This window comes from Hakea prostrata, chromosome 1 (assembly GCF_041222555.1).
Source record: "Hakea prostrata isolate BN-2017 chromosome 1, UWA_Hpros_2, whole genome shotgun sequence".
Lineage (NCBI taxonomy): Eukaryota > Viridiplantae > Streptophyta > Magnoliopsida > Proteales > Proteaceae > Hakea > Hakea prostrata.
In genome coordinates this window covers 2,463,678-2,491,258 of record NC_142600.1, presented here as the reverse complement: position 1 = coordinate 2,491,258, position 27,581 = coordinate 2,463,678, and the positions used below count along the sequence as shown (strand labels likewise).

General features: G+C 36.3%; 3 protein-coding genes across 4 annotated transcripts; 1 reads left to right on the top strand and 2 right to left on the bottom strand.

The window, feature by feature from the left end:
• Positions 1-571: 571 nt before the first annotated feature.
• Positions 572-11,094, top strand: LOC149026618 (RNA-binding (RRM/RBD/RNP motifs) family protein). The gene is made up of 5 exons (XM_089154608.1): positions 572-656; positions 786-1,132; positions 7,068-7,279; positions 7,540-7,708; positions 7,803-11,094. Exons 2-5 carry the CDS (start codon positions 1,099-1,101, stop codon positions 7,946-7,948), a joined length of 561 nt encoding a protein of 186 aa, XP_089010734.1. The 5' UTR covers positions 572-656; positions 786-1,098; the 3' UTR covers positions 7,949-11,094.
• Positions 11,095-11,205: 111 nt separating this feature from the next.
• Positions 11,206-12,204, bottom strand: LOC149026617 (UPF0496 protein 4-like). Its single transcript, XM_089153393.1, has one exon. The coding sequence runs from the start codon at positions 12,202-12,204 to the stop codon at positions 11,206-11,208; it is 999 nt and encodes a 332-aa protein (XP_089009519.1).
• A 4,620-nt stretch (positions 12,205-16,824) lies between these two features.
• Positions 16,825-22,767, bottom strand: LOC149026616 (transcription factor bHLH128-like). 2 transcript variants are annotated; one of them, XM_089154597.1, is made up of 6 exons: positions 22,122-22,767; positions 21,256-21,530; positions 21,007-21,138; positions 20,843-20,908; positions 20,684-20,752; positions 16,825-17,600 (listed from the first exon to the last, which is right to left on the bottom strand). In XM_089154597.1, exons 1-6 carry the CDS (start codon positions 22,651-22,653, stop codon positions 17,547-17,549), a joined length of 1,128 nt encoding a protein of 375 aa, XP_089010723.1. In that variant the 5' UTR covers positions 22,654-22,767; the 3' UTR covers positions 16,825-17,546. The 2 variants fall into 2 exon arrangements, with proteins under 2 accessions (XP_089010723.1, XP_089010714.1); XM_089154588.1 differs by lacking the exon at positions 16,825-17,600 and having other exon boundaries at positions 19,556-20,752.
• Positions 22,768-27,581: the final 4,814 nt, after the last annotated feature.

The window sequence follows — 27,581 nt, the reverse complement described above, 5'->3', positions numbered from 1 at the left end:
GAATTGCATTAGAAGAGGAATCCACCAGAATATCTTCATGGCCAACTTTGGGAAAGATTCATGGCCAATAAGTAACACTGCTGTAAGAAGAAGAGAATCGAGACTTTGGGAAAGATTCGTGGCCAACTTTTTTAGAATCTTTGCTCCTGTGGAGATTAAAAGGAAAGTCTGGAAGGGTCTTCTTGTGATTTGAAATCAAAATTTTGGTAGATTCTGGAGTAATTCTACACCATTTTGAAGGTTTTGTTGTATAATGCCAATTGATTAAGAGAGGAAATTGACAAGATTAGTAGAAGATGAGGGAAGAGAAAAGGGATCACATCATCTTATGTAATCCTTTTTGAAATTTGTTCCATTTCAAACTTTAAATCTGTCGTTTTGCTCTCGAATAACAAGTTTTTAGGGTTTTCTGTTGCTTCGAATCTCTGGCTTTTAAGAAAAAATTGAGGTCCTTTTAATCTAGACAATCTTGATTCACTTCCATGTTGGCTGTATTGTGCAAGAATTTGAATCCAAGTATTGTTTCTTAGGTATTTTAACTTTATTAGTGTCTTGTTCCTCTATTAGAGGGGGTTTGGTTTGATCAATTAAGTTGAGAGAATTTGCGCCGAAAAGTTAGGGTTGCAGTGCTTCAACTTTCAAGAGGTTTCTTCGTGGTTGGTAAATTGTGTAATTGTGTTTGGAGTTTTATTTTTTAAATTTATAAAATAATAAATATTTAAATGTAAAAAAAAAAATCGTATTTACATAAATAACCTCTGACCTCTGTTTACTGCAAGTTGTAGCCTTGCAGTAAATAAAAATCCGTCCAAGGAGGCAAGGAGGTCTTGCGTTCAAACCAGAGTGCTTCACAGCTTTGCACCAAACTGCTGCCCAGAAGCAGAAACTTCTAATGCTCGTGTCGTTTGCCCAAAAGAAACGGCAAAAAACTCAGTTCGCCACTCGCGAGGGAATTTTAAGAACGAGAGGCGCGCACTTTTCCAAATTCCTTTCTGAAGAAGAAGTGAGAATCAGGGAGCTCTTCTAAGAGATCTGCTGCTGTTTCTTTCTGAATTTTTCAATAGCCTCGTCTTCCTCTTTGCTTGAATTCGAGCGATCATGCCCGGAAACCCTGCTTGCACGGTATATATAGGTACGCTAACCTAGTGTTTGTGGTTAATTTTTTATGTTTCCTTGTTTGATTTCTCTTCTGTCGTAATTCTTTCCCCCCTCCGTGGGGCATCCGTTTTTGTTTCTTTCTCTTCTCTGTAATGTTAAAATGTTTTCTGTGATTGAAATTATTGGGTCTGTTTTACGCTCTTGCCAAACCCTAGGGTTTTCTAGTTCGATTTGTTTCAGCATTTTCTTTTTATGGATATCGATTATCTTAACACGTCAGTCTCGATGTCAAGATTTCTGTCTTTTAGTTTACTGTTTGTCATATATAATTGCTTTCTTCCACCATCTTGAAACCTTCCTTTTCCTGCACTGATATAGTTGATTGCTGTATGAATTGAATCTGTGGGAATTCTCGTGCTTTCTGTGCGGTAGTGTATTTTTAGGTAGATTGGACACCATTGAATTTGTGTTGAGCATTTCAGTCTGTTCTAGTCACAGGTATAGAAATCTGAAAATTAAACTAATGGATTTGAACGCAGTTCTCCTAGAGATTTTGCATGCCATGTTATTGTATGCCTCATTGCTCACTGCAGTTTTTCCGATTCAGACTGAGTAGCTCCTTAACCCCAGGCTGCTTAAGCTTACTGTAAGTTCTATCTATTAGTTCTTGTGTTACCTCCCTTATGGCCCCTTCCAAACCCCCAACCCGAAGAAGAAGAAGAGAGAGAGAGAAATGGTTGATTTGTCACTGCATCCTTTGTACTTTTTGGATTTGTTTCCTTGTTGATTTATGTGTTACCGAATTGGAAGATTCTGTGCATCCATTCATTAATTTTTGATGGGGATGTTGCTGTGTCAGTTGTTTCAGATGGGGCATTTTTGCTCATCTGATGACATTTGTTGCTGGTCGTGCATAAAAGTTTTGCCTCAACATTAATACATTGCTCTACAATTCTCCGAAGGATTGCACTAGATGGTTTTTGGTTTCTTTGCTTCTTCTGATCTAAAATAGATTCTTAATTCCTTTATTGGTTTAAACATTTTCATGATGTGTCCATGCAGTCTTCATTGGCTGTAATATCTAGTAAACCTCAAGTTGTAAATGGTCTTGGTATACATTTTCTCATAAAAATTAGTCCACGTATGGAGGGTGTTGTGGAATTTTTTTCCTTTATTTTTTAAGTGGTGGGCTTGGAGTGTTAACTATTGCTTAGTTGTTAGTCCCAAAGTTGAAGATGGGATACTGGACCCTAGGGTTTTGTCGCTGTTGACCACTCTGTTTGCACCATTAAGGCTCTGTATGGTGATGTTCCAAAAAAAAAAAAAAAAAACTTGTGCTTTTTCAGTGCTTTTAGAGCAGAACCATACTTCATACTTGTGTAGGTATTCTGGTTCCTTTTTTGTTTTTGTTCCCCTCCCCCCCCCCCCTAATGAACCAGCTTTTTAGCATGCTTACAAGCTTCATTGGAGCAACAAAGATTTTTTCCCCCTTGGGGTTGGGGGGGGGGGGGGGAGGGTGCTATGGCATAAGATGTACACTTTTAAGTCATAAAAGCAAAATGTCATTTGCATATAAAATATAACATAACCCTAAAAAGGGTTTATGTGTTTTTGCTATTACAAAAATGCTTTTTGCCAGTGCTACCATTTAGAAAAACGCTAGAGACAGTCTATGCTTGACGAAAAAAACAGGATTGTTGCCATACAAAGCCTGATGGATTTTCCCCGAATTACAAACATACCTTTGCTGATCATGGTCCTTTGCATGAGATGTCTTTTGAGTATCAGTTGATGCAGGAGCATTTGTATGTGTCGATCAAACATGTTTAAGAACTGAAAGCTAAAACTAGGTCTAGTAAAAATATTATTTACTAAGGTTCTTGTTAGTTCAAATGTATCTTCTAATCTTTTAGTTAGGTTAGAATTTCATTCCTTTAACTTTAGAATTTCCTTATGTTTTAATTGGAAGTTGTTAGGGTCATGTAATTGGTTATCTCGCTATTCTTACACACTAGAGGTCCCCGATTTGACCTTGGGCTTAGACATAGAATTTATTTTAATTATTAGGGTGCCTTGATGTGATGGTTGGTGATCATAGTTGTGGCCTATGGTTAAGGCATCGAAACACCCTCAAGCATAGATTGTTGGGGTAAGGTTGCGTAGGCAAACTGACCCCTGGACAATTGGACAATGCTTGTCTGGAAGCCTTCTACACCAGGTTCATGGATTACATTTTAATTGGGTTAGGTAATTAAGTTGGAATGTTTAATTTTATGGACATTTTTGTAGATCTACTAGATAAAAATAATATTCACTAAATGAGAAGCTTAAGAATAAGTATAAAACAATTTAGTAGATCTATGCAACTTCCTTGTAATTATATTTCTCTTTCTAACTTCAATTAGTCTGTGTTTGTTTGTAAAGGTGGGGTGGGAAAAAAAAACATGTGGGTCTAATGTTTAGTGGGGTGAGAAAGAAGGAAAGGAAAGGAAGGGATTTTGTGGGAAAATGTTAAATGTGGATCCCACTTTTTGGTTTTCCAAACTTTTTCACAAAATTCCACATATTTTGTGGGGTTTTAAAAGGCATGGTGTGGGAAAGTTAGCATGTTACCTCATGAGATAAGCTTCCTTAATTTAAAGAAGCTTGTGTCCAACTTTCCCACCCCCATCAACCAAACAAACCACACTTTTGGGATTTAATGAAATAGTTTGCTTTTTCAAAATGCTTCCCACCCCACCTTTATTCCAGCAAACAAACGCAGCCTTAGGAAACTCCTTATTTATTTTCTTGTGTATATGCTTCCGTATATATATAAGAAATTTTTGGAAAAAATATGGATGGATTAATGTAAGGAATCAAGGAGAAAAGATTATCATAGTGGGTGATCTAAATGGACATATTGGGAAAGATCAAAGAGGGTACGAGAGTGTACATGGAGGATATGGTCTTGGAGAGAGAAATGAAGAAGGGATCTCAAATTAAATTTTGATGTTGCTTTTGATCTATCCATCATAAATATTTACTTCAAAAGGAGAGACGAACATTTAATTATGTTCAAAGTGGACATCATAAGCGCCAAATGGATTTCTTCCTAACTAGAAGGTTTGGTAGATTGTTCTATAAGGATTGCAAACTGATATCAGGGGAAGGCTTAACTACACAACAAAGACTAATGGTCTTAGATAAGTGCATAACTCCTGAAACTCATAAAAGGTGTGGAGAGGTTAACTATCCTGGGATAAAATGGTGGAACTTAAAAGGAGATTGCTTGAAATCCTTCACTAATGAAGTAGTCAAACAAGGAAAGTGGGAATTTGAGGGGACACTAATGAAATGTGGAATTAGATAGCTACGTGTATTTAGAAGGGGTCTAAGGATGTCATAGGTGAATCAGAAGAAAGGCTCCATTCCTGTAGAGTGACTTGGTGGTGAGATGACGAGGTTCAAGCAGCCATTAAGAGTAAGAAAGCTAGTTATAATGGTCACCTGTCTCAACTCTCAAATGGGTTTTAATTACTCTCTCCTATAATTTCAGCCATTAAGAGTAAGAAATTATAGGAGAGAGTAATTAAAACCAGTTTAGCTTTATGCCAGAAAGATACACAATGGAAGCTATTTTAGGAAGCTTATGGAAAGGTATAGAGTGCGTAGTAAAGATCTTCATGTGGTCTTTATTGACCTAGAAAAAGCTTATGATAAAGTCCCTATGGTGTTGGTTTGGCAAGTATTAGAGAAAATAAATGCTGCAAGTGAATATGTGAACATAATTAAGGATATGTATAATGGTTCAGTGACAAGTGTAATAACAGTGGAGGGACAAGGTAGTGAATTCCCAATTATAATTTGGCTACATCAAGGATCAGCTTTATGCCCATATTTATTTGTATTTATAATGGATGAATTGACCAAAGACATTCAAGATGAGGTTCTTTGGTGTATGCTTTTTGCTGATGATATTGTGTTGATAGATGAGACAACAAGTAGGGATTATCAAGTTAGAATTATGGAGAACAACTTTGGAATAAAAAAGATTTAAACCAATTAGAACGTAGATAGAATATTCTCTGTTGTGGAATATCAAGTTTACAGAAACACTAATCCCTCGTTTACTTCCAGGAGAAACTTCTAGTATGTTAATTTGATGCATCAAGAACTGTTTCACTACTGTTACTTGAGTTTCATAGGACTGAAGTAGAATTGCATTCTCCTCATTTGACTCCCTAAGTTCTAGTATTACCCTCCCTTTTTTCCTTCTTAGTGTATTTTTACCTTTTTGTACTTGATTTCCTGTTTAAGTTTCATCGTTACCTCTCTATTCACTTGCTAGTGTATTTTCTTTACAGTTTGCCAGCATGATTAGGAAATTAGAATCTGCTTTGGATTAATTGAGCTCTATTGTTTGGGTAGGACCCACAAGCAATTTCTATTGGGTTTCACCTAATCAGTTTTTATTGTTTTTTAATGTGTTTACATTGTGCCTGCCTATATAGATTTCAAATCCTTTTTGACACTTCACAAATTTTCTTCCTTGCCCAATTATTCGTTTATGGAAGTAGTCATATTTTGTTCAGGTCGGGAAGCACATTTTGCATAATAATGAAGTTGCCAGACGTGGGTAGTCAAGGAATCAAGATCTGAGTTGGGCTAACTTTAATTGGTTTGTCTTTTGATAAGCTAAAAGCATTACTGTTTGAAGAAGGAATTGCTAGGCTTAAAGTGCAGCCTAGTCACAACAAATTTCTTCTTCTTTTTTTTTTTAAAAGAACAAATGGAGCAGCTCCAGTTTGTGATTGGGTTGTTTCGTTCTCAAGTATCATTTGTTTGGAGCCTTTGTCGGTTTGTTCTAAGCTTGGCTATTTAAACCTCTATTTGGAAGAGATTCAATTAGTGAAACTAAATGGGTTTGTCTGGTGCATAAAACAAGCAAACTAACAACAATAACTCAGCCTTATCCTAACTGAATGGGGTCGGCTTACCTGGTTTATGAAAAGATCTATCTGTTCCTTGCAAGACGGATTGCTGGGTTTACACTGTCATTTTGATTGGGGACAGCAACAGCTATGTGAAACAGTATCTAGAATCTAAAACAATTCAAAAAGGATGGAAAGTTGCAAGCAGGCAACCACATCATGCAAAGAGGAACCATGGGCCCTTGTTTTGGTTTTACTGGTTCTTTCTATGGGATAGAAATACTAGGTTTTTCTGTAAGTGTGTGTTGATGAGGGGCTGGCCTTGGTGCGATGATCGGGGGACAACAGTTGTAGCCTGAGGTCAAGGTATCGAAGCAGCCTCTCAGCAAAAATTGCTGAGTAATGCTGCGAAGGAAAATTGCCTCCCCTCTCCCGGGGACTCTACTTGTGCGGAAGCCTTTGGCACCGGGTTCACTCTTTTTCTCTTTTTTCTTTTCATTGATGTGGATTGTGTGCATTGATTGGCCAATCTCCCAGAGTTGGCTGAGTGCTCTGCTCCTCCTCCTTCGATCACTTCTAACTTGGGTGAGACCTTTCCAGTCCTTCCCTTTTTTCTCCTTCTATTATGCTACTTTCGGTGCTGTTGGCACCTTGGCAGTACTGTTGGGTTGACAATAAATGTTAGAACAAAGTTGAGTTTTCATGATTAGACTGTGATTTTGGGATTGATTTCTTTACATATGGGCAGAATCTGAGGCTGAAAAGCTGTCAGTTGAGAGTTCTAAATCTGGTTCTATTCCTTCCAGTGGATTGAACCTGCAGAATTATATTATAATACTTGACACCTGCTACCTGCATTTATAATTTGTTTTGACTTATGTAATAAGATTAGATTTTGGCTACTGCAGTTCGTTTAAAATATTGAGTTGGTAACATTCAGCTTCTCTGTGAGCTATTCGTAATGTGTGCTCATCATTTGTATTTTACTTTGAATTTTCTAATTATCTCTCTCTTGTAGACATCTAATGGACCATCTTGATTTTGATTCTTTAATAGGAAATCTGGATGAGAAAGTAACTGATAAGGTCTTGTATGAGATCCTTATTCAAGTGGGGCGGGTAGTCGATTTACACATTCCTCGAGACAAGGAAACTAATCGTCTCAAAGGCTATGCATTTGCAGAATATGAAACTGAGCAAGTAGCAGAGTACGCTGTCCGGCTTTTCTCCGGCCTTGTCACTCTTTACAATAGGACGCTGAAATTTTCGGTGCGTTCTTGCTGCTTCAGAATTTTATGTTTATCTTTCTACTTACACCCCCCCCCCCCCCCCAAAAAAAAAAAAAATCTCTTTTGCAATGTGGTTAAAGTTATTTCAGTCAGTGTCATATAAGATGGTTAATGAAGAAATGGTGCTTGCTTCCTGATTATATTAGGATTCTCACTTTGAGTGAGCTGTTTGTGTGTGCAAGGCCTCGTTATTGTTGTTTCCTTTCATGTTCTATAGAATTAACGTGGGCTATGAAACAGATATCTGGGCAAGATAAGCCCTCACAGAACTTGTCCTTGCCATTTGCGCCTACATTAAACTCAGTTCCAAGGCCACGATTTCACCCTTCACAATTTAATGGTACAGAATCCTACCAGCAGTCAAAGCAGTTATCCCCATCTTGCGGTACCCCACCAAATTATGCACAAGGTAATATGCCCTTCCATGCTCCCAACTCTAGCTAAGAAACGCCATGTTTCTTTTCTTTCTCACTGTTCAACGATCTTTTTCTTTCTTTATACAGAGCCTCCTCCCCCTGGGCATAATATGGGTAGACCAGATTTCATCAGCAGCAATTATGGTTACAGTCGGAGGGCATTCGGGGCAGCTTTGAATAGTATTGGCCCCTACAGTCCAGGACGAACACCACCGTATGGTTCCAGAAATTAAATCCCTTCCCATCTAGAATGATATTGATTGTTGATAATGGTAGACTTGGTAGTGTCCACATCTAGTGCAGAGAGTAGGTTGTTATGCCCAAGTTGGGTGTAGTACTAGAAAGGTTGGCAATAGATGTTAGGGTGGTAAAGCAGTTGGCTAGTATTGGGAGTAGGTATCACCTCAGTTGTGTGGCTATGGTGCAGTTGTTGAATGTTTGCATGTGACTGGTCTGGGTTAGGAATAGGGATGACTAGTTATTCTCACTGGGATTTTGGGAGGTACCGATTAGTTTGTCAAATTGCAGTGGTCTGTGTAGTAAGTGGTTGACTAATTTCTGGTGTAGAACTGATTGCACACTTTTTCGGGTAAAAAGAACAGGTTGCACATGGTGATATGTAGGATGACATTGCTTATTTGCTCACCTTGCCCATTGCATTTGATTTGAAAATGTAGTTCTGTATTGAAATTTGTTGCCTCCCTGATTTCATATTTGTAAGATCTGGTTAGTCGACAAACAAGTCTGTTTATTTTGCAACTCTGATTGGGAGGTTATCATCCTTGGGTCGGTTTGTTTCATTTGAGTACGACTTTTTCGACTTGCCGTTCCAATTTGACTTTTTGATAGTAGGATTAAGAAGCTTGTGAGTTCCCTTCCTTGTTAACTGCCTGGGGCCTTCGGTGCTGTAGCCAACTCGTAATTTTGGTCCAAATGGGTACGAATGGTGATCTGCTACTGTTCGGTTGCATCTAACCCAATGTATCAAATTTTAGATTGCATTATGATGTTCTTATCTGTAGGTGGCTTGGAAACCCCAAGGTTCTGTCTGTTTGAGCTAGTGATTCCAACTTTATAGTATGAGTCCGGATCTTCTACCAGTAGTTGTCTTCCTTCTACGGTTCGCTCACCACACATTTAAGAGTGGGACCCATTCATCTGAAAGCGCTAGAGGTGGATCCCAATCTTGTTAAATGTGTGGTGGGTGGAGAAATGCGTGAAGGGCACAATCCTTACTTGTATAATATGGGGGTGGTATGTTGGTAGTCGATGTATTTTGGGTGTGTTATGCAATCTTGTTCACTTGTCAAATCAATTATTGCCAGTTCTGGTAACTAAACTTATTTATTACATTTAACGGCAAAATTTTATTTATTTACCAAAAAAAGGAAAAAAAATATTATTTTAAAACTTTATTTATTTATCAGAAAAAGGGAAAAAATATTTATTTGGTTCGGAACTGTGTTTCCTGCCCTTTTCTGCATGGGCTCTCGTAATGGCTCCTCATAATTTTGTCTTAGTTGAGAAATTTTTTATTTATGATGTTGGGATCTTTTTCTTCTTTTGTAGGCGATTTTTTTTGGGTGGGGTTGGTTTGAATGGTGAGGGGGCGTAGGGAAAATTAGAGGTAAGTTAAATGAAATGCTATGGCTTCGCATTATCCTCGAAGCCTTGAGTAGCTGGTTAGCTTCATGTTTGATTCTTTAGGTTTGGTTGGTCCTACCGTCCACCGGTGGTAATGTAAGATGGTTTTGGCTCTGTTAGTTCCTTGAAGCCTAGTCGTAAGTGATTGGCATGGTGAAGTTTTACGGGACTACATTAGTATTCTGTTCACCGCTCTCTCTCTCTCTCCTCATCCAAGCCAGGATCCTCTAACGTCCGTGCCTTTGCCTCGTTGAGGTATTTGTATATTTAGATTGAGAAAAGATTTTACTGTTAAGCCCTCACACACCAAAGAATAATAACTAGGAAAAATCTTGTACGAGGTGGGTTTGCTGATGATATGATTTGGTAACACTTCTCGACTAGGTAGATGCATGTTGGTTAATTGTTTTATGTGAAGATGGTGCTGACATGATTAAGAGTGAGGAATAGAAACGGACAGTTATGTTCCATTTCATCTGACCGGCTATACGATGTTTCCGGCCGTGCTGTACAATGTTTTCTCAGATTCACGGGGATACAAATTTTCTTTGAAAGAGAAACTTACTAGGCTAGAGACCAATGCTGAAGGAGCTAAGGGCGAAGATAATGATCGCCTCATGAAATATTAGAGAACCTATTGTGTTATGTCTCTAATGGGTCCCACCATTCTGGTGTTTGAAGTATGAGCATGGCTAGTCTTGTATGAGATTAGTTAAAAAGCTACTCAACTAGTTCCATCATCTTTGGAAATTTTTTACGCACTAATCAAGTTCTAAGCTTTTGATATTAGAGTTGACACTGCATTAAAAGTTTGATTTTCGAAAAGGATTACTTGGAGTAGAGTGAAAGCTACTCAAGATCTAATAGTTTGTTTTTAATCCTAAATAATCTCCAAAATTTCCAAAAGTAATTGTATATCCCTAAATCTATTCACAGCTTTCCTCCTAATCACGTTTCTCTCTCCGCTACTCTTTCTGTCTCTCCCCCCTCTGAGGATTTCCTTTAGGTTTCTCCTCCCATTCACATTCTCTCTCACACTCTCGCTAAAAGCTTCATAATGGTGGCCGATTTAATATCAATCTTTGGAATTTCAACAGAATAACTGAATGCTTCTTTGTTCATATAACTATTCCTATGAACGTAGTTTTAAAATGGTTATATCAATTTAATTCACTTTTAGCACAATGTGGTAACAAACGTGACTCATCATCTAGCTTCAGATATGTTTATTTGAAGAATTTAGAGTGGGGTGAAAAAAAAAATTTTTACAAACTTTCAGAAGCTAGATTGTTTATTTAATGGGTGGAAAAGTGGGCAGTTTGTCCATTGCTGTAACACCCGATATTTAATGGAATTCTGTGAGGAAGTGAGGGATATAATGAATTTCGGATGTACATTTACAACTTTTTTACAAATCTCTCCTTTGTCTTTCCTATTTTTGCACCCTACTACAAATAAATTGTGCATGTTTTTTTTTCTTTCTTTTCACCCCCTTTTTATCCTAGATGCCTTAGAATCAACAACTGAATTGGAAACAGGGAAGATTTCTATGAAACAACCGTACAATCTTTCATAGGTTGTATACGATATATTGACTTGATTGAGTCTGGTAGTTTTTCCATTTAATTCATTTGTTGGTGCAAAATCAGATTCACAGAGAGTAGTGAATGGGAGAAGAATTGTGGAGACAGATATTCATCAAGATTGGAAGATAGTTTTTTTCAGTGAGTCTAAAATCTATACAGTAGTATTTCCATCAAAATTGAAGATTGAATAGTTTTTTTTTTTTTTTTTTTCTTCAAAATTACAGAGTCTCAGTCTCTCTTTAATGATTCTGTTGAACCATCTATAATCTGGAGAGAATATCCAGTAAGGCCATTCTAATACAGATCAAGTGCTTATAGAGCTCATCTACTCTTCCTTGGAATGGTTTGATCCCCATTTCTAGTTCTCCACATCTTCTGTTCAATGCTTCAACATTTACTCTCAGTTCAGTTTGTTGATACGTCTTGTTCTTCATAAGATCGCGCAAATTCCGAGCTGCCACAATCGTTTGTCTCAACTCGGTCAAACCCGCATCGCCGGCCCATTTTCTCTGTTTCTCCATCTGCTCCTTCACTTCCTTATGTAATTCAGTGAGACAAGCGGACCATGTGTATGTCTCCTGCTGAGTCTGAATCGCCGGCAATCCGCGCTTCGATTTGTACGATAGACCGATTCCAAGTATTCCACAGACAAGAAGTGCAATGGCCTTGGATCCTCTTAGAACCTCGTTCAACTCAGTGTCAGTACTTGCGGTTGAGCTTGATGGGTGACCTTGTGTGAAAAATGGCAGCTTCTCAGCAAGCTTCCTTAGGTTAGAGCTACACTTGTCTAAATCGGCGCATCTCTTCTCCATGGACTCACACGATTCAAGTAGAACTCGGGCACGTTTCAACACTGACTCGTTTGGCTCTGATCTTCCTTGGAAGCAATGCAAGACCACTCTCAAGGACTCGATGTAGTTGTTGAGAGTCTCCATCCTCTCGCGCAATCGGTTGCAGGCATCAAGCAAGTCGACGACGTCTTCGACATAATCTTCGATCACTTTCCGATCTTGTTCGCCACAAACAACAGTAGCGAGAGATTTAATCGTCATTGTTTGGGTGGACAAAGCAACATCCAATGCATTTAGAACCCAATTAGCAGTGGCATAGGATCCACACCGTAAGGAATGGAGCTCCGATGAAAGCCACTCATCGAATGAGCTCCGGAGTGGAAAAGGAGCCACCGTAGACGGTGACAGCCTCGCCGGAAAACGAAATGATGAGAAAGTCCGGAGGAGTGCAGAGGGCTTCATCTTCATCTTGTTGGAATCGTTACCAAAAGCGTGTAAGAGAGAAGAGAAGATCTATTGGTCGGTGACACACACGGTGACAGTACCTCAACAGAATGATATGGGGGTGCTTTATATAAGATAAGAAACCCACTTGCACTTGGAGACTTGCACTCTGTCTCTGTAAAAAGGACAATGTGGGCCCGCATGGACCTTCTTTTAACTTTTAGGCGAATCGAAGGGTGAGTATGCGACTACGTCAGCATATTATTCTGGTTAGATGGGGGACTCTCTCCCTCCCCTAATAATTGGGAAGGATATATATATATAGAGAGGTGAGCTGTATTAAGGGGGAGACGTGGTTCATTAATATCCATCCGATGCCACGTGTGAAGCTCCTGGGACCCACAGGAGAGTATATATAAAGAAAGAGATTTCAGATGGATTATTGTTTTGAGAGGTTTCAATAATTGGGACACGTCAAGAATATTATTATCATGCATTCATGCTGGGTTTGGTCTGGGACCACTAAAATAGGGGAAATTAGGGTTTTCTGGTTTCACCACGACCACCAGTCCACCACTTCCGACAAAGTGTTAGCTACGGTGGCTACATTCTATCTATCCACATTTCATGCACGACACAAAGCATAGCCTGGGTTGTGGTCTCTGTTTGCCACGTTTCGATCTCATGCATTTTAGTTTTAGATGCCCATTTTTGTATATTAAAAGAATGATTTGGATTTTTTTTTTTTTTGTCCCTTCTACTTTTGCAGATGACACCCTTAGTCTCAGCCTCAGGTATGGCTCCCCCTTGTCTTGGCATGTGAAATGGAGCGGCGGGTCAACCGGTCAAGATGATCGAGGTCCATTTGGATCTTATTCTAAAACCACCATGATCGAGGACCGTCAACTTCAGGTTTATTTATACGATCGATCATTCTTTGATTCAATGGAACTAAAATAAAGGAGGGTAAAAAGGTAAAAATACTCCTTAGCCTGTAAGTACTATATATGTAGCAATTAAGCACATGCACATGCACATGCATGATGTAGTTCACCAAGCGAAAATTCCATGCATTTAGTTTCTGCACGTGTCAATCTATCATAAACATTCTTTTACCAAAAATTTTAAAAAAATCTATCATGTATGTACATTCATGCATCGCTTAGTCCTTCCAACTTCCAAGTGGTTATCAATAATTTCTCGTTACTAATGTTTAGCCACCACATGGATAATTCTTTTTTTTTTTTTTATCTCATAATATATTAAACTGTTGCCACAATTCCACCCGAGGAGGCGTCAAGTATATATATTTATATAAAGAAAAGAAATAATTCTCTTCACCCAAAACCAAAACCAAATCCAAAAAAAATAATTCTTCTTACACCCAAAAGTAGTTTTTAAAGATTGCAAGATTGAAGTGGTCGGAAGCTGGGAGGTAAAAATCGAGTGTCGTCTGTATGTGGATATTGATTTCAAAGATGGGGAGACAGAACCAGCTGGTTAATTTCCCCCTCTTCAATGGCCCACCCTAGCTAGATTTTTGGAGGCAAGGATTGACATTTCTTGTTTTTGTTTTCGATTAATAACTTGGTTATTCAACCATGCATGTTAATATAATCTACCTTTATAATTGAGTTTAAAGTTTGATTTTGGCTCATGAAAAACATAATCAACTGAATTAAACTTCATATATTAATTAAGAGAATTACTAAGCTTTAACTGTTACAAAGTTCAGGTCCCATCCAAAATTATCTTGCGATTATTAGTAAACCAAGAACCATGATCAAAATCAATTGTTCCAATTTCATCTCAAAGCATGAGACAGATCTTCCTCAACCTTAAAGTCGCTGTGATACAATTATTGGAATTAGATTTGGGATTATGGTTGATCAGTACTTCTATCATTTGCTCTTTAATTTAGTATGATGCCACCATTATTTGTGCCACTTCTAGACCTGTCTTACCATATGATCTATGAAATATCCTATGAAAAGTTGGTGAAGGTTTGGTGCTCTAAAAGCGATACAATGTATTTAATAGGTATATTAGGTCTTGATATCTTTCAATGTGCAAGTACTAATAACAACTCATCCATCTATTCAATTCAGGATATCTGGTGAGGGTTCTTTTGATTATTCAAATGGCCGGTAACAAGCAAAGAGTCTCAATCAATGGAACTTGGGACAATCAATGTGCAAATATGACTTAAATTTTCTGCTTCCTTCGTTGCTTCTTTATAGGGTATGTGTGTGTTGAAATAGAGATCGATCAAATAAGATCATTATTATTTGAAATCTGGGATTTTATTCTTAGGAGCAACGTACGTAGGAAAAAGACAAGAGATCCTTTTATTTATTTTTTGTGTTCTGGGGATTTCATTAGCTAGCTGGCTTGATCCAGCAAACAGAAACAAATAGCTAAAGCCAGCTGATCACAATTGTTGCAGCAGTCAAATAAGTAGCTACCTTGTCTACTACATGGTGGGTGAGGGACATTACAAGATCTAGAGACAGAGAAAATAATTTAGAATTCATTTTGGATAACCTTGTTAGTCATTGTAATTATTACATGCAAATTAGAATTAGAACTGAATAAGAAAAATTAGACAAACATTAGTTAGAAAAGTTATAAAATGCTGACAAGAAGCAATTAATCTATTGGGTTTTACATCAGTATAGTAACAAGAGGGTAAGAGAAATACGTTTGATCTATATATGAACATTTTTAATAATCCATAAAGGGTCAACCTTAGAAGAACTAAATCAAATGATTAAAACCAAAACATGCTTCGACAACTAAACCACCTCAGCAATTCAATTGTCCGCAACAGAGGTACATTTAAGAACATGATTAGTGACCAATCCAATACTTAAATATAGAGATGCTAAAACCTGGCTGGGTTTAATCTTGGTGATCTAATAACAACAAATTAATGACCTCTCTAAAACTGATTTGTTTTCCAATTTGCAGTATTGCATTATTAGATTAATCTTATGCTACAAGATCTCCAGTTGATACGAAAATCAGATTCAATGCAATTGATGATACGAAGAAAATAAGGTACAATGTACCTTCTCCAACACCTATTACGATAATTTGGAAAGAGAGATCTTGAATTATTATTGTAAGCAATTTTAATTGGTACGAGTTAGTACATAAAATGTACTTATGCATCTATATAATCTCTTTGGATTACAATGTTGGGATTCTTGTCTCCGTGGAGGGCAAAGGGGTGGAGTTTGATCAAATCATTCTATTCGGAACAAGCCAAGCCTTCCAGACCAATTGATCAGCTATTATACTATTATTACTTCTCGAAACATGATAAAACTTACAATCGTAAAAAACAAAACTTAAGGACTTTAATATCAAGTAGCACTTCCTGACTCTCTCCCAGCAACACCGAATTGAACTTCATGGGGATTTGATATAGCACTCAACACTTCTCCGAGATGAGACCTGATTATAGTATGTATCCAGGCCTGAGCTCTAATTTAAATTTCAAGGTTGCCTCAATGTTAAGCTTATAATACAACAACAACAACAACAACAATAAGTCTTGTCCCAACTAAATTGGGTCGCCTATATGAATTCTTGCCTTCCAATAATAAGTGCATCATCTGATAGAAAAAAGCATTACTGAACTCTGTTTTCCATGATCTTGAATCTTGATGAATGAAAAATCAACCACCATTTGATGATTTGAAGGAGAAGGATCTTGAAACCCACTTGTCAGCCCATACCCTTATTTTATCTCCCTTTCCCACAACCCAAAAATAGGGCCAACAGTGGAGTCCCTCTCCTTTAAAATCCCTTTCCAAGCCCAAGAAAAATTGCAGCCCACCCCAGTCTCTAGGAAAGAGCAATAACGAAGATAGAGGCTTTCAATAAATTGGGTCCAAGCTGAATTTATGTAAAGCCACATCCTCCAAGCTAGCTTAGTCAATAGAGCCCCAATTTGTAAAGCTGGAATCCTAAAGCCCAAACCCCCTTTTTGCTGTGTACAATTTGTAACCTTGCATATAGGGGCAATAAAAGGGAAATACCCTTTTTTTTTTTGGGTAACCTATCACAATGACCCCTTATTACCAACATGGTTAGTGTCAGTTAGTTTTTATTTATCGATTTTCAATATTATCCCCACATACTTAAAATCATGTAGAATATGCAAGAATGGAGGAAGAGGAGTGTGGTTATAGATGACAAAGGAAGACAATGACGAGTTGAGCATAAGATTTTTCATTCAAGGGCTATTCTTGATTTCTTGAAAAGTTTTAACTTGGTGCTTATATCAACACTTAATTGCGATTTTCTAACGGAAACGGATATCATTGATGTATTTTTCCTCTATCGGGGATTTGTCTCATAAATTGGGTACTCTAATGGCAGCATTAATTCGTTAAGATCACGTGGGATCTTAGATTTACAGGTTGGTTCTGGTGTTAGAGACGACAAATCAACTTTGAAGAATTTACCTATCAAAATTTCGAGGAGTGGTTTATTTGGCAAAAGACCAACACTTCCATGTAAGAGATTAGAGTCTGAATCTTTTCAAAGCCAGAGGCATAACTTTGCCTATATTTCAATTATATAAAAGTCCCTCAGAGGATGTAGTTAATTAAAGCTACAGATATGCTGGCCTGAATGAAGTTCAGATTCAAAAAAGAATCTACAAATCATGGATTCGTATTCCACAAATGGTTGAAGCTTTGTGTTGCTTTGTCTTAAATAATACATATGATTTCTATAGTCACCGACCTCGATATCATGTTGATTCCATATTATTCACAGGTACAAACAAGAAAGTAAAAAAATAAAATCTATAATTTATAAGGAAATCAACAACAAATGGCAAAGTTATGGAATGGGCAGAAACGTTGATGGGTTTGGTTTTCTTCAAAGAATTATTGTCGTGATGGAGGAGGAAATTAAACACTAGTCATGTCTTTGCAATAAATTTTAGATCACAAAGATTTTCAATTAGTTATTGAGAGAAAGATAAAGTTGATGTTAAAGTTAAAAAAACAAATTCATAGGCTAGGCCACAAATTTCACTGGTGAAAGCAATCAATCATAAGTATGTTTAAGATTTCTCTTTGTTGGCCAAATCTTTACATCTCAACCCAATTCACTGCCCCTTTCAATTCGTTTTCACACAACTAGCTGACCTTTCTGAAAAGAATAGTGTTACTAAATTGAAAGCTTTTACCATCTTTTGCACTGAATCAACCTAAGAAATTAGTCATGCTTTTAATCCTCTAGCTTCTTCAGTAGTTCAAACATTGTGATTTTTTTTTTTTTTTGATTCTCCCTACTTGATTTAAGCAATACAGCAATTAACTCCCTTCTTTTCTCTTAAAAGAATATTATTTTTCTTTCTTGCATCCACATGTGCAGTTCTCAATATTTTTGTTGAGTTTCTACAAGAGAAAATGAAAAGTTAAAATAAATTCAATAATTTCTTCCAAAGAATAATCACTAGTATAAAAAGTCTACAGAAATTTAAGAACTTGTCCAAGAATAATATGTAATAGTTGAAGTTCTGATGTTACACCAGAAAAATAAAGAACCTTGCAAATTATATTAAAGAAATGGGTGGATAGATTTAACAGGAGGTAATACATATAATAGAAAATTGAAGTTATCAAAGATAACCAAAAATCATATCATAAAAACATTCCATCTTTCCTTTATTTGGTTTGTTTTTTCCACTAAAAATAATATATATATTGAAGAAAAACAAGAAAAAAAAAACCTACATATCATATGGACTACCCAGATTTCTCTCCAAACAATGAAGAACTACTTAAATTTAATGTAGTTGCACAGACATTTGCAAATCGCATCCCTTTCACTACCTCTTCTTTGCCCCCACCCCCAATCGAACAAAAGAAATTCTTTGAATAAGGAACTTTTTTATTCACTTGGATCATCACAGCAATCAAATCACAGTCAAACCAGATCTTCTACATCTGCAAATCATCAGTAGCTAGTTTCTAAATCGAGAATAAAGCCCCACTTTATAGTTGGTTTTCAACCCAAACCCAACTTGGGAGATTGATACAACTCTGGCCAAAGCTTCATATTGGGTGGATTTCTGAAATAAATAATTATTTAGATATCTTTAAAACTATATAGTATATTCACAATTTTACATAATATAAGGAATTATAATTAACATCCTTCGAAGTGTAGAAAAAACTATTATACTTTTGTTTCCTTTTGAATATAGAAATCCAATTGCGTTTAGCTGCATTTGGTTGCTCTATAATAAGAAGATTGAAGGAGGAGATCTGGGCTTTCAATGTAAAATACAATTAAGTTTATCTAAACTTGTTTAGTTGCTCAAAAACCACAATAATGTTGCAAAAGTCAATTTTATTACTGTATTTGTTATATAGAAATACGAAAGTTCGGGAACAAAGAAGGTTGAAAACAACCTTTGTCAATTTGGCTCCTAAGGTTTATTTTTGAATGTGTTCTAAATTTTTGGCACTGATATGCATGTAAATGATTTTGCCTATCTATCGTCCAATGGTAGTGATGATGATAGTATATTAATGTCTTTCCCTTTTCCATCCAATAAAAAAAAACTTATGTATGACTGCTTAGAAATTTTTAGTTTTTGAATATGAAATATATATTAAAAAAAAATGAAAGACAAACAATATATATACATATAAAAATCAAAAGAAGGATATATAAGACATTCTGACGCCAAATATAAGAGAAAAAAAGAATATGACTTTTATGGAAAACTTTCTAGAGTGAATTTTTTTACTTCTCTAAAAAAATGAATAGAAAATTTGTCTTCACTTCCTTATGGATATTGTTTTCCATCAAATGATAATTTTCCTAAGCTTTTTATATGGAAATATTGCACTACAACCAAAAGCATTTTTAGTGCTTAAAATATCATAGTAAACTATAGGATAGCATGTGTAAAATCATATAACATAGCTTCATAAATAATAGAATGATAAAATTAGGGTAAAAGATAGCAGCAAAATAAATGGGAAGGATTAAATTTAAGAAGAAATCTACAACAACAATGACAATTTCCGTATCACAACTGAATAAGGTTGGTTACATGGACCTAGAAAAGCCTATACAATCATAGAAGTAAGAGAGATACAATAAAGGGAAGAAGTAAGAGTTGAAGTACAAGGAGAGACTAAAGCAATACAAGTTAGATCAATATGAGTCCGGATCAGCGACCCATACGGGGAGCACAAAGACGCTTCCTGACCACAAACATCAGTGGGGCCCGGTGAAAAACACTTTTTGGAAAAAATAAAGAAAAGTTTTTTTTTTCACTAGTGGGCCCCGATTGTGGTCGGCCGGGGGCCTCCCAACCGACGGGGAGAAGATCCGGACCACAAACATCAGTGGGGCCCACGGTGAAAAACACTTTTTGGAAAAAATAAAGAAAAGTTTTTTTTTTCACCAGTGGGATCCACTGGTTTTTGTGGTCAAGAAGCCATGGGGGAGCACTCCCGACCGACGGGGAGAAGATCCGGATTCGATCAATATAGCTTTAGGCTACATAGGTCATTGTCCTCCAAGCACCTCCATTTTGTCATACTAGGATCAAGCCCTATTATAACCAAATCATTTCTTCCCACCTCTCCAGGAGCCATTTTAGGTCTATCCCTGCTTTAATTAGCATTGAATTTCTTCTTTACTAGTTCATCGATCCATGGGTCTACATTGGATATGACCATACTACTTCAAATGGCACTCACATAGCTCCTTGTGGATTGGTGCAATTCCAAATTTAATTCTTACATTACCATTCTTCACTCTATTCATCCATGTTTTACCATATATCTCTTCAATATCCTCATCTCGATCTGCTACCCAGCTTGTATTACTCTTATTAACTCTCAATCAACATTTTCTCTCACATTACTATTATGCAGGAATTTCCCTTTAGGCTCCATAGACATTTGTTTTTCACACAATGATTCAAGATTCTAGTTCATCCAGCCTATGTGATAGTCTATATTCCTTTTGGTTAATGGTTGGCCTGAATGCCTAAAACATTCAATCTATGGTAGCTCTAGCTCCTTAGGTTTCACGACTTCATCATTTCGTATGGTTTGATTGGAGTTACACATCAAATATTGGCCTACTTAATATTTTAAACCTGTTGATTCTAAGCTTAAATAGAAATCTACCTGCTGCACTAATGAGGAATTTAGAGAATGTTGTTATCCATGTACATGATGTCTGTATGATTCACATGATCAAAAGAAGAGATAAGTAAACCTCACTAATTATCATGAGAAAAAGTTTTTTGTTTTTGGGTAGAACATGTGGAAAGATGTCATTGAATATATAAAAAGGAATGGTTTGCCATATCTCAAGAAGAATGTTAAGGTGAAGACCACTGACTGTGTTTGTGTGGGAATTTCATCGAACATTATAACTTCATGTTTTCATTTATTTCACACCTAGTGGGAAAAGAAAGAAGAAAAAAAAGACTTAGTTTTTTTCCAACCTGCACTTGGCTTTGGAGGGATTTGATATGTTGCACTGCCAAATCCAACATGTCTGCGGTATTTGTTTGCTGCAATGACATTCAAATTTAGGTTCCTCAGATATAGTACCACTTTAATTTACAGATTAGGGTTTTCGTAGAACAGTCGTGCTTAAATACCTTGTCCATATTTGGTACAAGCTCCTGCAATTTCTTTAATTTCTCACTTATTCGTGTTCTCCTCTCCTGCACCCAAATGGGAACTGTAAGACTAGTAAACAAAGCAGATGCACAGAAATCAATTTTAGCATAACAATCTAAGTGTGTTGTCACTAGTTACTCACCCTTTCTGCAATGCTTCGTGGGTGAGTTGCAAAACCACGCTTCGCACGGGTTCTACATTGTACATGATCTTGATTCATATGCAGGTACTTCTCAACACTAGCCATCTCTAGTGATGAACTACTTAAGTTAAACTGGAAAATCAATCAAATCAATGAAAGATAATTGAAGAAAATTTCTAATTAATAGAAGTCAAAACAGCTACTGATGGTTTGACAACTATCTCAGAAAGGAAAAAAACAATTTATTACCTGAGTATCTAACCCATCAAGACCGGTTAGAATATCACCATGAACGATTTTAGCTCGTTTATTTGATGGGTTTGAAAAGAAGATTGAATGTGTTTCATTCCATGATCCAACTGGAAAGCTGCTAGAACCGGAGCTACAGCCACCAATGCCGCTCTGATCACTGACCTCAGAAATTCGAGAAAGGGATTCTTTCCCACTTGTGAAGCTTAATTGAGACTCTAATCCACCATTAGTTTGGGAGCTATAGCTTCCTCTTCCTCTTGTAATAGAAAAATCTGCAAAATGATCTCCCATAATTAAGTTACTGTACATGGGCTATATCATAGGTACAAGATGATGATTGTTTTCAACTTTGTTTTGAAAATCCCAGCAACTGAAATGTAATTATTCCTAGAATGAACTAAAATGCATTAATGATTTAATTCCAAATGTTTTTTTATGAAATTATTTTTCCTTAACAATTTATAAAGCAAATAGAAAACGAAAATTCTTGACCCAGCAAAGGTTTAATGGGAAGCTCAAATTATTTATGTACTGAAAAGGATCTCAGAGACCCACCAATAACAATGAAAAAACATCACTAATGTCTCATTTCAACTAAATTGACAGTGATAGGTCCCAACATTTCACTGTTGGGAAAATTGAAACTCTTTCCGTACAATGATTTAATCCATCGGTCATAAGGTTTTAGTGGATGAGAATCTATTCCCAGTAGCAATCATTTCTCCTTCACCAACAAGCAAGAACCTTATCTATGCTCCTCTTCTGGTGTCGATCCTTCTTTTAGAATTCATCATTAACTTCACAAAAATAGAAAGAAAGAGGAAGAAAGCGAGAGGAGGGCCAGGAGGAAGCGAGGAACCAACCGTTATTATCAGCCAAGAGATGGTTGAGGAAGCTGGCAGGAGAGCTGCTATGTCTAGTCAACGACGAGGGTACTCCGCCGGCAACGGCGGCGGAGGCCGCGTTACCAACACTACCACCACCACCACCACCTGTGAAACTAGACGTACCAAAATCTCCAACGGCTATATCGTTAAATCCGTATGACCTCTGTAGCCCGGCGGAGGAGCTGGAGGCGCCGCCAACCCTGGCGCTATCTTGTTCTCGATAAGCTTCGTTAAGATCGGGAGGGACGTCGGGTTTGCAGCCTGGTTCCGACGTTAGAGAAGACAAATCGGCGCTGAAGAATCGACCCATCATGGATTCAGATCCCATGGCGTCGAATTGTTGGTCACCGCTGCCGCCGATGACTGAATTGACGGTGCTGGTTAAAAGAGAGCCTGGTGCAGAACAGTAGCGAGTGAGGCTTCCTTGTGATGCCATGGCAGAAAGTCTTTGAGGTTGATGAGATGAAGGGTACATGCTACATGGGTAAGGTTGAGATGAAGGGTTCATGGGTTTGCGTGGACTTCTGAGTAGGAAGGAAGAAGTGAACGGAGGATGGAAGAGGAGGAGAAGGGAAGACTATAAGAAAGGGAAAACACATATAGGAATTAAATGTTGTACAAGTACAACCATATGCAATTATGTGGTTTATAAGAACTAAGAAGTAGAAACACCATGATTTACCCTTTTCTCTACCATCTTCTTTATACCCAAAATATCCCTCATTATAAACTTTACTATGCATTTGGTATGGGAGATTGTTTCTAATATAATATGATTTTTTATATTTCTATTTTGGGAGATTATTCTTGGTTCAGAAATTGGTGTTTAATAAATCCATGTTCGAAACCATTTTTCAATTTGGGTCCACAATATGAAAAGTCTAGCTTTTTAGCAAGGACTCGAGGTACTAAAGGATAGTAGAAAATGGTCTAAAAGCAGGATCATGGGTGGGGATTTTTTCAAGAGACCTTAACCATCAAGACCTTTTAATCCAAATTATATTCCCAAATATAATATGCCTTATGTGATGTTTTTTAGACTTTTCTCATTAATTTGTTTTTCAATAACAAAAGAATGAATCATTTTATTTTTTCGGGGGGTTGTTTTAATAACAAAAAATGATCATTTTGTTACTCAACACCTAGGGTGGCCACAAGAGAATTATTTTATTATCAAACACCTACCACGCATATCCTTTTAAGCATTCTTCTATATATTACCTGGGAATAAAGCAATGCTAAAATTGTTCTTTAAGACCATTACCAAGCACTTCCTTAGTTCCATAGAATATTAAAGCATGGTACAAGAAGAGATAATTTTACTTCCATATGAATTATCACTTCATACTCTCATGGTTTTGTGAAGTTGAATAACGTATTGGCCATCACCTTCAATATTAAGAAAACAATAGGATAATGATATCTAAAATCTTTTTTGGTTACTTCTACTAAACCACAATGATATTTGGTTACTTATACTAAACCACAATGAGACTCTCAATCATTGATTTGGTATCAATCATCCTTAAAGTCATGTAAATATCTATACATACATGAGTAATGATTTGTAGCCAATATTGTATTGTATTGGTTGATATATCTTGGTGTACTCTAGTATTTGTTCTTCAAGAGAAAAATGATCAACATTGTTGTATCGACTGTATCCAATATATATATGTATCAGTTAGTATCGTATTGCAAATACTTTAAACCATGGTTTAAGGTATTATAAAAATTTTAATTTCAAAGTTCTTATCTTTTGGGATGAAGGTCAGGTTGGTCATTTGACTAATCAATTGAACTTTGAATCGGAGAGGGAGATTTTCGTAATTATCAGGTGAGTGAAGGGGCTTTTTTGTCTATCCATTCAAATCCTACATAAAATCCCCCATCTTCCTCGCTGTGGGGTCCCTATCCATGCTATAATACTTTACGACAATAAATAAAAAAATATTAAATACAACCAACCAGAGTTTTCACTTCTTCCTTCGCTTTTCTTCCAATTAAAAATCTTAAAATTTTACAAACGTATAAAAGCAGATTGCTGATTGGCCGGGTGGGGATCCAAGTATCCAACGCACTTGTGAAGACCGGCCGGGCCCACTTAGACAGGAGCCAGGCGAGTATGGTCACGTGCTATGAACCGATTAAATATTATGGTGGTTCGTGGTTCGGTAATGTGCAATTAATGCATAATATTGTGCAGCATACGGTCGAGATTTCGGTGTTTATTTCTCACAAATGAGTTTTAATGTTTTTTAAAAACAGACGGTCTTGATCGGATTTTCAGCCGAAATCTCGATCTCGACTCAGTCTACACTACAGGTAATGCGCATTAATTACACAGCATCTAAGCAACATTTCATGATAATGACATGTAACAATTGCAAGTAAAAACACAAGACACACGGAAAAGATTGTAACTTACACATTTCAAGTGACGTGCCGCAATGGTATTTGGTATTTACCCTGCTATGCTTTTTATTTTATATTTTTATTATATATTTTGGTAAATTAACGCGCGAAGGAACAAGATTTTCTTTTCTTTTTTCCTTTCGTCTTTTTATGAGAAATAATGCAAAATAATGCGTCAATAAGACTAATGGATGGATGTCAATTTGATATGTACGTTTAAATTGAAACCATTTTTTTATTTGGAAAAATTGGAATGATAGTTGCCAAGATGTGCTATTATTATTGGTTGAGCAACTTTTGATGGTAGAAAAAATACCCCCCCCTTGGAACTGGTTGTGGGTTCAATTTCTGGCATATGTAATCCCCCAATTTCCAAATATAAAAGCGCCGCATTGTGTTATTTTCGAATCATTTCAAAAATAATAAGACACAATATGATAACAATTTTGGATACGATAACAGTAGTATATATGACGAAATGTAATGCTTAAAACCATTTATACATTTTCTTAATTTTAAGGTGCTAAAACATTGTTGGCTCAAACCAGCCCAAACTTAACTTGAGCCCAAACCGAGCCGAGGTTGACTATTTAACCCAAAAGACAAGTTTGGATAGTAAACTTATTAGCTTTGACAAGGTCAAGTGGAGTTTGGCCCTTTGGCCAACTTGGCTAGGCCTTACCTAACCCTAAGGTTTGTTACTATTTATTCATCTCATCGGTGAATTGACTCTTGAAATTAAATATGAGAATAATATAATGACAAAATCACTATCTCATAATAATGAATGGTAAAAGAGGTTAATTTCGTCTTTTAGCTTTTTAATTATAATAATGAATGACAAAATATATATTATACCTCTAATCTTAATAATAGTCTCTTAACACCGTAAGAAGTTGGGGGGAGTAATAATTTTTCATAAAGAGTAGGGTTTTATTAGTAATTAAGCTAATTTGTTCAAATGCCAATTTGTTCCATAATTGTTATTAACACTTCTAAACACAATACAAATACTCAAAATTGTATTTAGACTATCATTTCTTAATGAAAGCACTAAAAATGATCATGGAAAAGAATGTCATTATCCAAAAAGGGCTTTACGAAATGTTTTTATTAGACTCACAAATGAGATTATGATTTCCTTCCATCAAAATTGTTGTATAGTTTTAGCTTCATATCTAGTAGAAGTGAGAGTTATTATTCAACATCAAAAATAAGTGGGAGTTTGTTGAGAGTTTTACTCACAGTTCAAGTAGATGTGGGAGAAGATAGGATGGAGAGAAGCTATAAAAGGATGCCTCCCCCTCCACTCGACATATTCTTTATCCCAAAATCTTCTATTTCGTAATTTTTTTCCTTTAAGGATTTTCCACGTAAATTATTGTGTTATTTTTTTCTCTTATTTTCATTAGTCCATTCTTTGGTGTTAGAGATACGAGGAATCTAGACTTCCTTATCTGGATTTTTTATGTGTGAGGTTTGAACTTTGAGCAAAACACATTTCGATATTAACTAGCTATTAAGACTTTCAAACTACCCTTAGAACACTCTACGTGGCTAGTTGACAACCATACAAGAAAATGAACAATTTTCAAGGCTACTTTGCTACCTTTTACGTTGACCTAGTGGGTTTCTTACGAGTTAATTTTAAAAATTTAAAAAAATTAAAAAAAAAAAAGTTTTATCGACTGCTAATTAATTACAACTAAGGCTTAATGAAATCAAAGTATCTTATTATAAAATTAATTTGTCAATATTGTATTCTTGATCCACAGTAAATATTTATTATACAGATTTTGAGAAAAATCACGATATTTATAATTACTATGTTGATATGACATGCACTCTACATTTTTAGTAGAGTTGACATTTATATATTGTCATTCGTGATCCTGCAAGAGTGTTTAATTCAGTAGTGTGAAAGCAAGAGTTTGGGTTTTCTAACGGAGATAGAAAATGATGCTTGTCTCACACTTCTTCATCGCATTTTAGAGTAGAGTTCATTTCTAAGCATTGACAATATGGACGAGTGGCGAATCTCCCTCCAAAAAATGCGATCATGGAGGAGTGGAAAGGTAAAGTGCAAAGATAGAGGATTCTAACTCAACAAGAAACGAAGAATTATTAACCCTAGCCAATATGAAGAATCCTTGACCTTAGCATAAGCAAAAGTCAGCATCTATAATTACCTTAGCTCGTGTAATTTTCTCATGAGGATTGAGTTCTTAATGTGAAATTCCTCCAATATGAAAATTATTAACGTTAAATTTAGAGTTAAAAAGGATAATGTTGATTTCGTCGTTTAATCACGAACATGAATGAAAGAGAAAGTAAATAATCCCAAAAGACGAGTAATTGAAAAAATTACCATTTTTTTGATAAAATTCTCTTTTAAATTTATATAATGTAAAATTGATGAACTAAATGATTTCTCACATCAAACGAAATTTTATAACTTGTTAAAGACATATTCATTAAAGATCTAAGTGGCTAGAGATTTCAAATTCAATCAAGTTGAGTAATCCAAGACAAATAAAAGGAGTCCAGCACGTATTTGAATCAACGTTCATGCCAAGTATGTTATTTCGAGGGGTGGTTTAGTTGGCTATTGTCTTGTGTATGCTTCATTTTGGTATTGTTTATTCATTTTATTCTAATTTGGGATTTTTTTTTTTGTTTAATTTATTCTTAGGTGAAACCACGGTACATCATTTCACGATTTGGTTTCGTGGTAACAAATGTGATATCTCTAGATTTCGCCAGGGGTGAATCTTGCTATTTTATGCAATTCTCGCTAAAATAGGGTATATTTTGTGATTAAACCTAAATTTCGTTGTTGTTCAAATCTCGGATTCATGTAACCAAAGAGCCCTAAATGATTTCTCATCATCAAATGAAATTTTATAACTATGTTAAAGACATATTCAACTTGGAGAGATCTAAGTGGCTAGAAAGTCGATTGACAGACCAAAAGTTGGGTCAATCCAGGGAGACAGAGTTACAAAGAGAGGGTTTCCTCTT

Excerpts from the sequence above, each read along its gene's own strand:
- LOC149026618 (XM_089154608.1), top strand. The coding sequence starts at position 1,099 with ATGCCCGGAAACCCTGCTTGCACGGTATATATAG. Across the intron at positions 1,133-7,067 it reads TGCTTGCACGGTATATATAG|GAAATCTGGATGAGAAAGTA; the intron begins GTACGCTAACCT and ends ATTCTTTAATAG. Across the intron at positions 7,709-7,802 it reads CCCACCAAATTATGCACAAG|AGCCTCCTCCCCCTGGGCAT; the intron begins GTAATATGCCCT and ends TTCTTTATACAG.
- LOC149026617 (XM_089153393.1), bottom strand. The coding sequence starts at position 12,204 with ATGAAGATGAAGCCCTCTGCACTCCTCCGGACTTTCTCATCATTTCGT.
- LOC149026616 (XM_089154588.1), bottom strand. The coding sequence starts at position 22,653 with ATGAACCCTTCATCTCAACCTTACCCATGTAGCATGTACCCTTCATCT. Across the intron at positions 21,139-21,255 it reads TTGATGGGTTAGATACTCAG|TTTAACTTAAGTAGTTCATC; the intron begins GTAATAAATTGT and ends TTGATTTTCCAG. Across the intron at positions 20,909-21,006 it reads CACGAAGCATTGCAGAAAGG|GAGAGGAGAACACGAATAAG; the intron begins GTGAGTAACTAG and ends ATTTGGGTGCAG.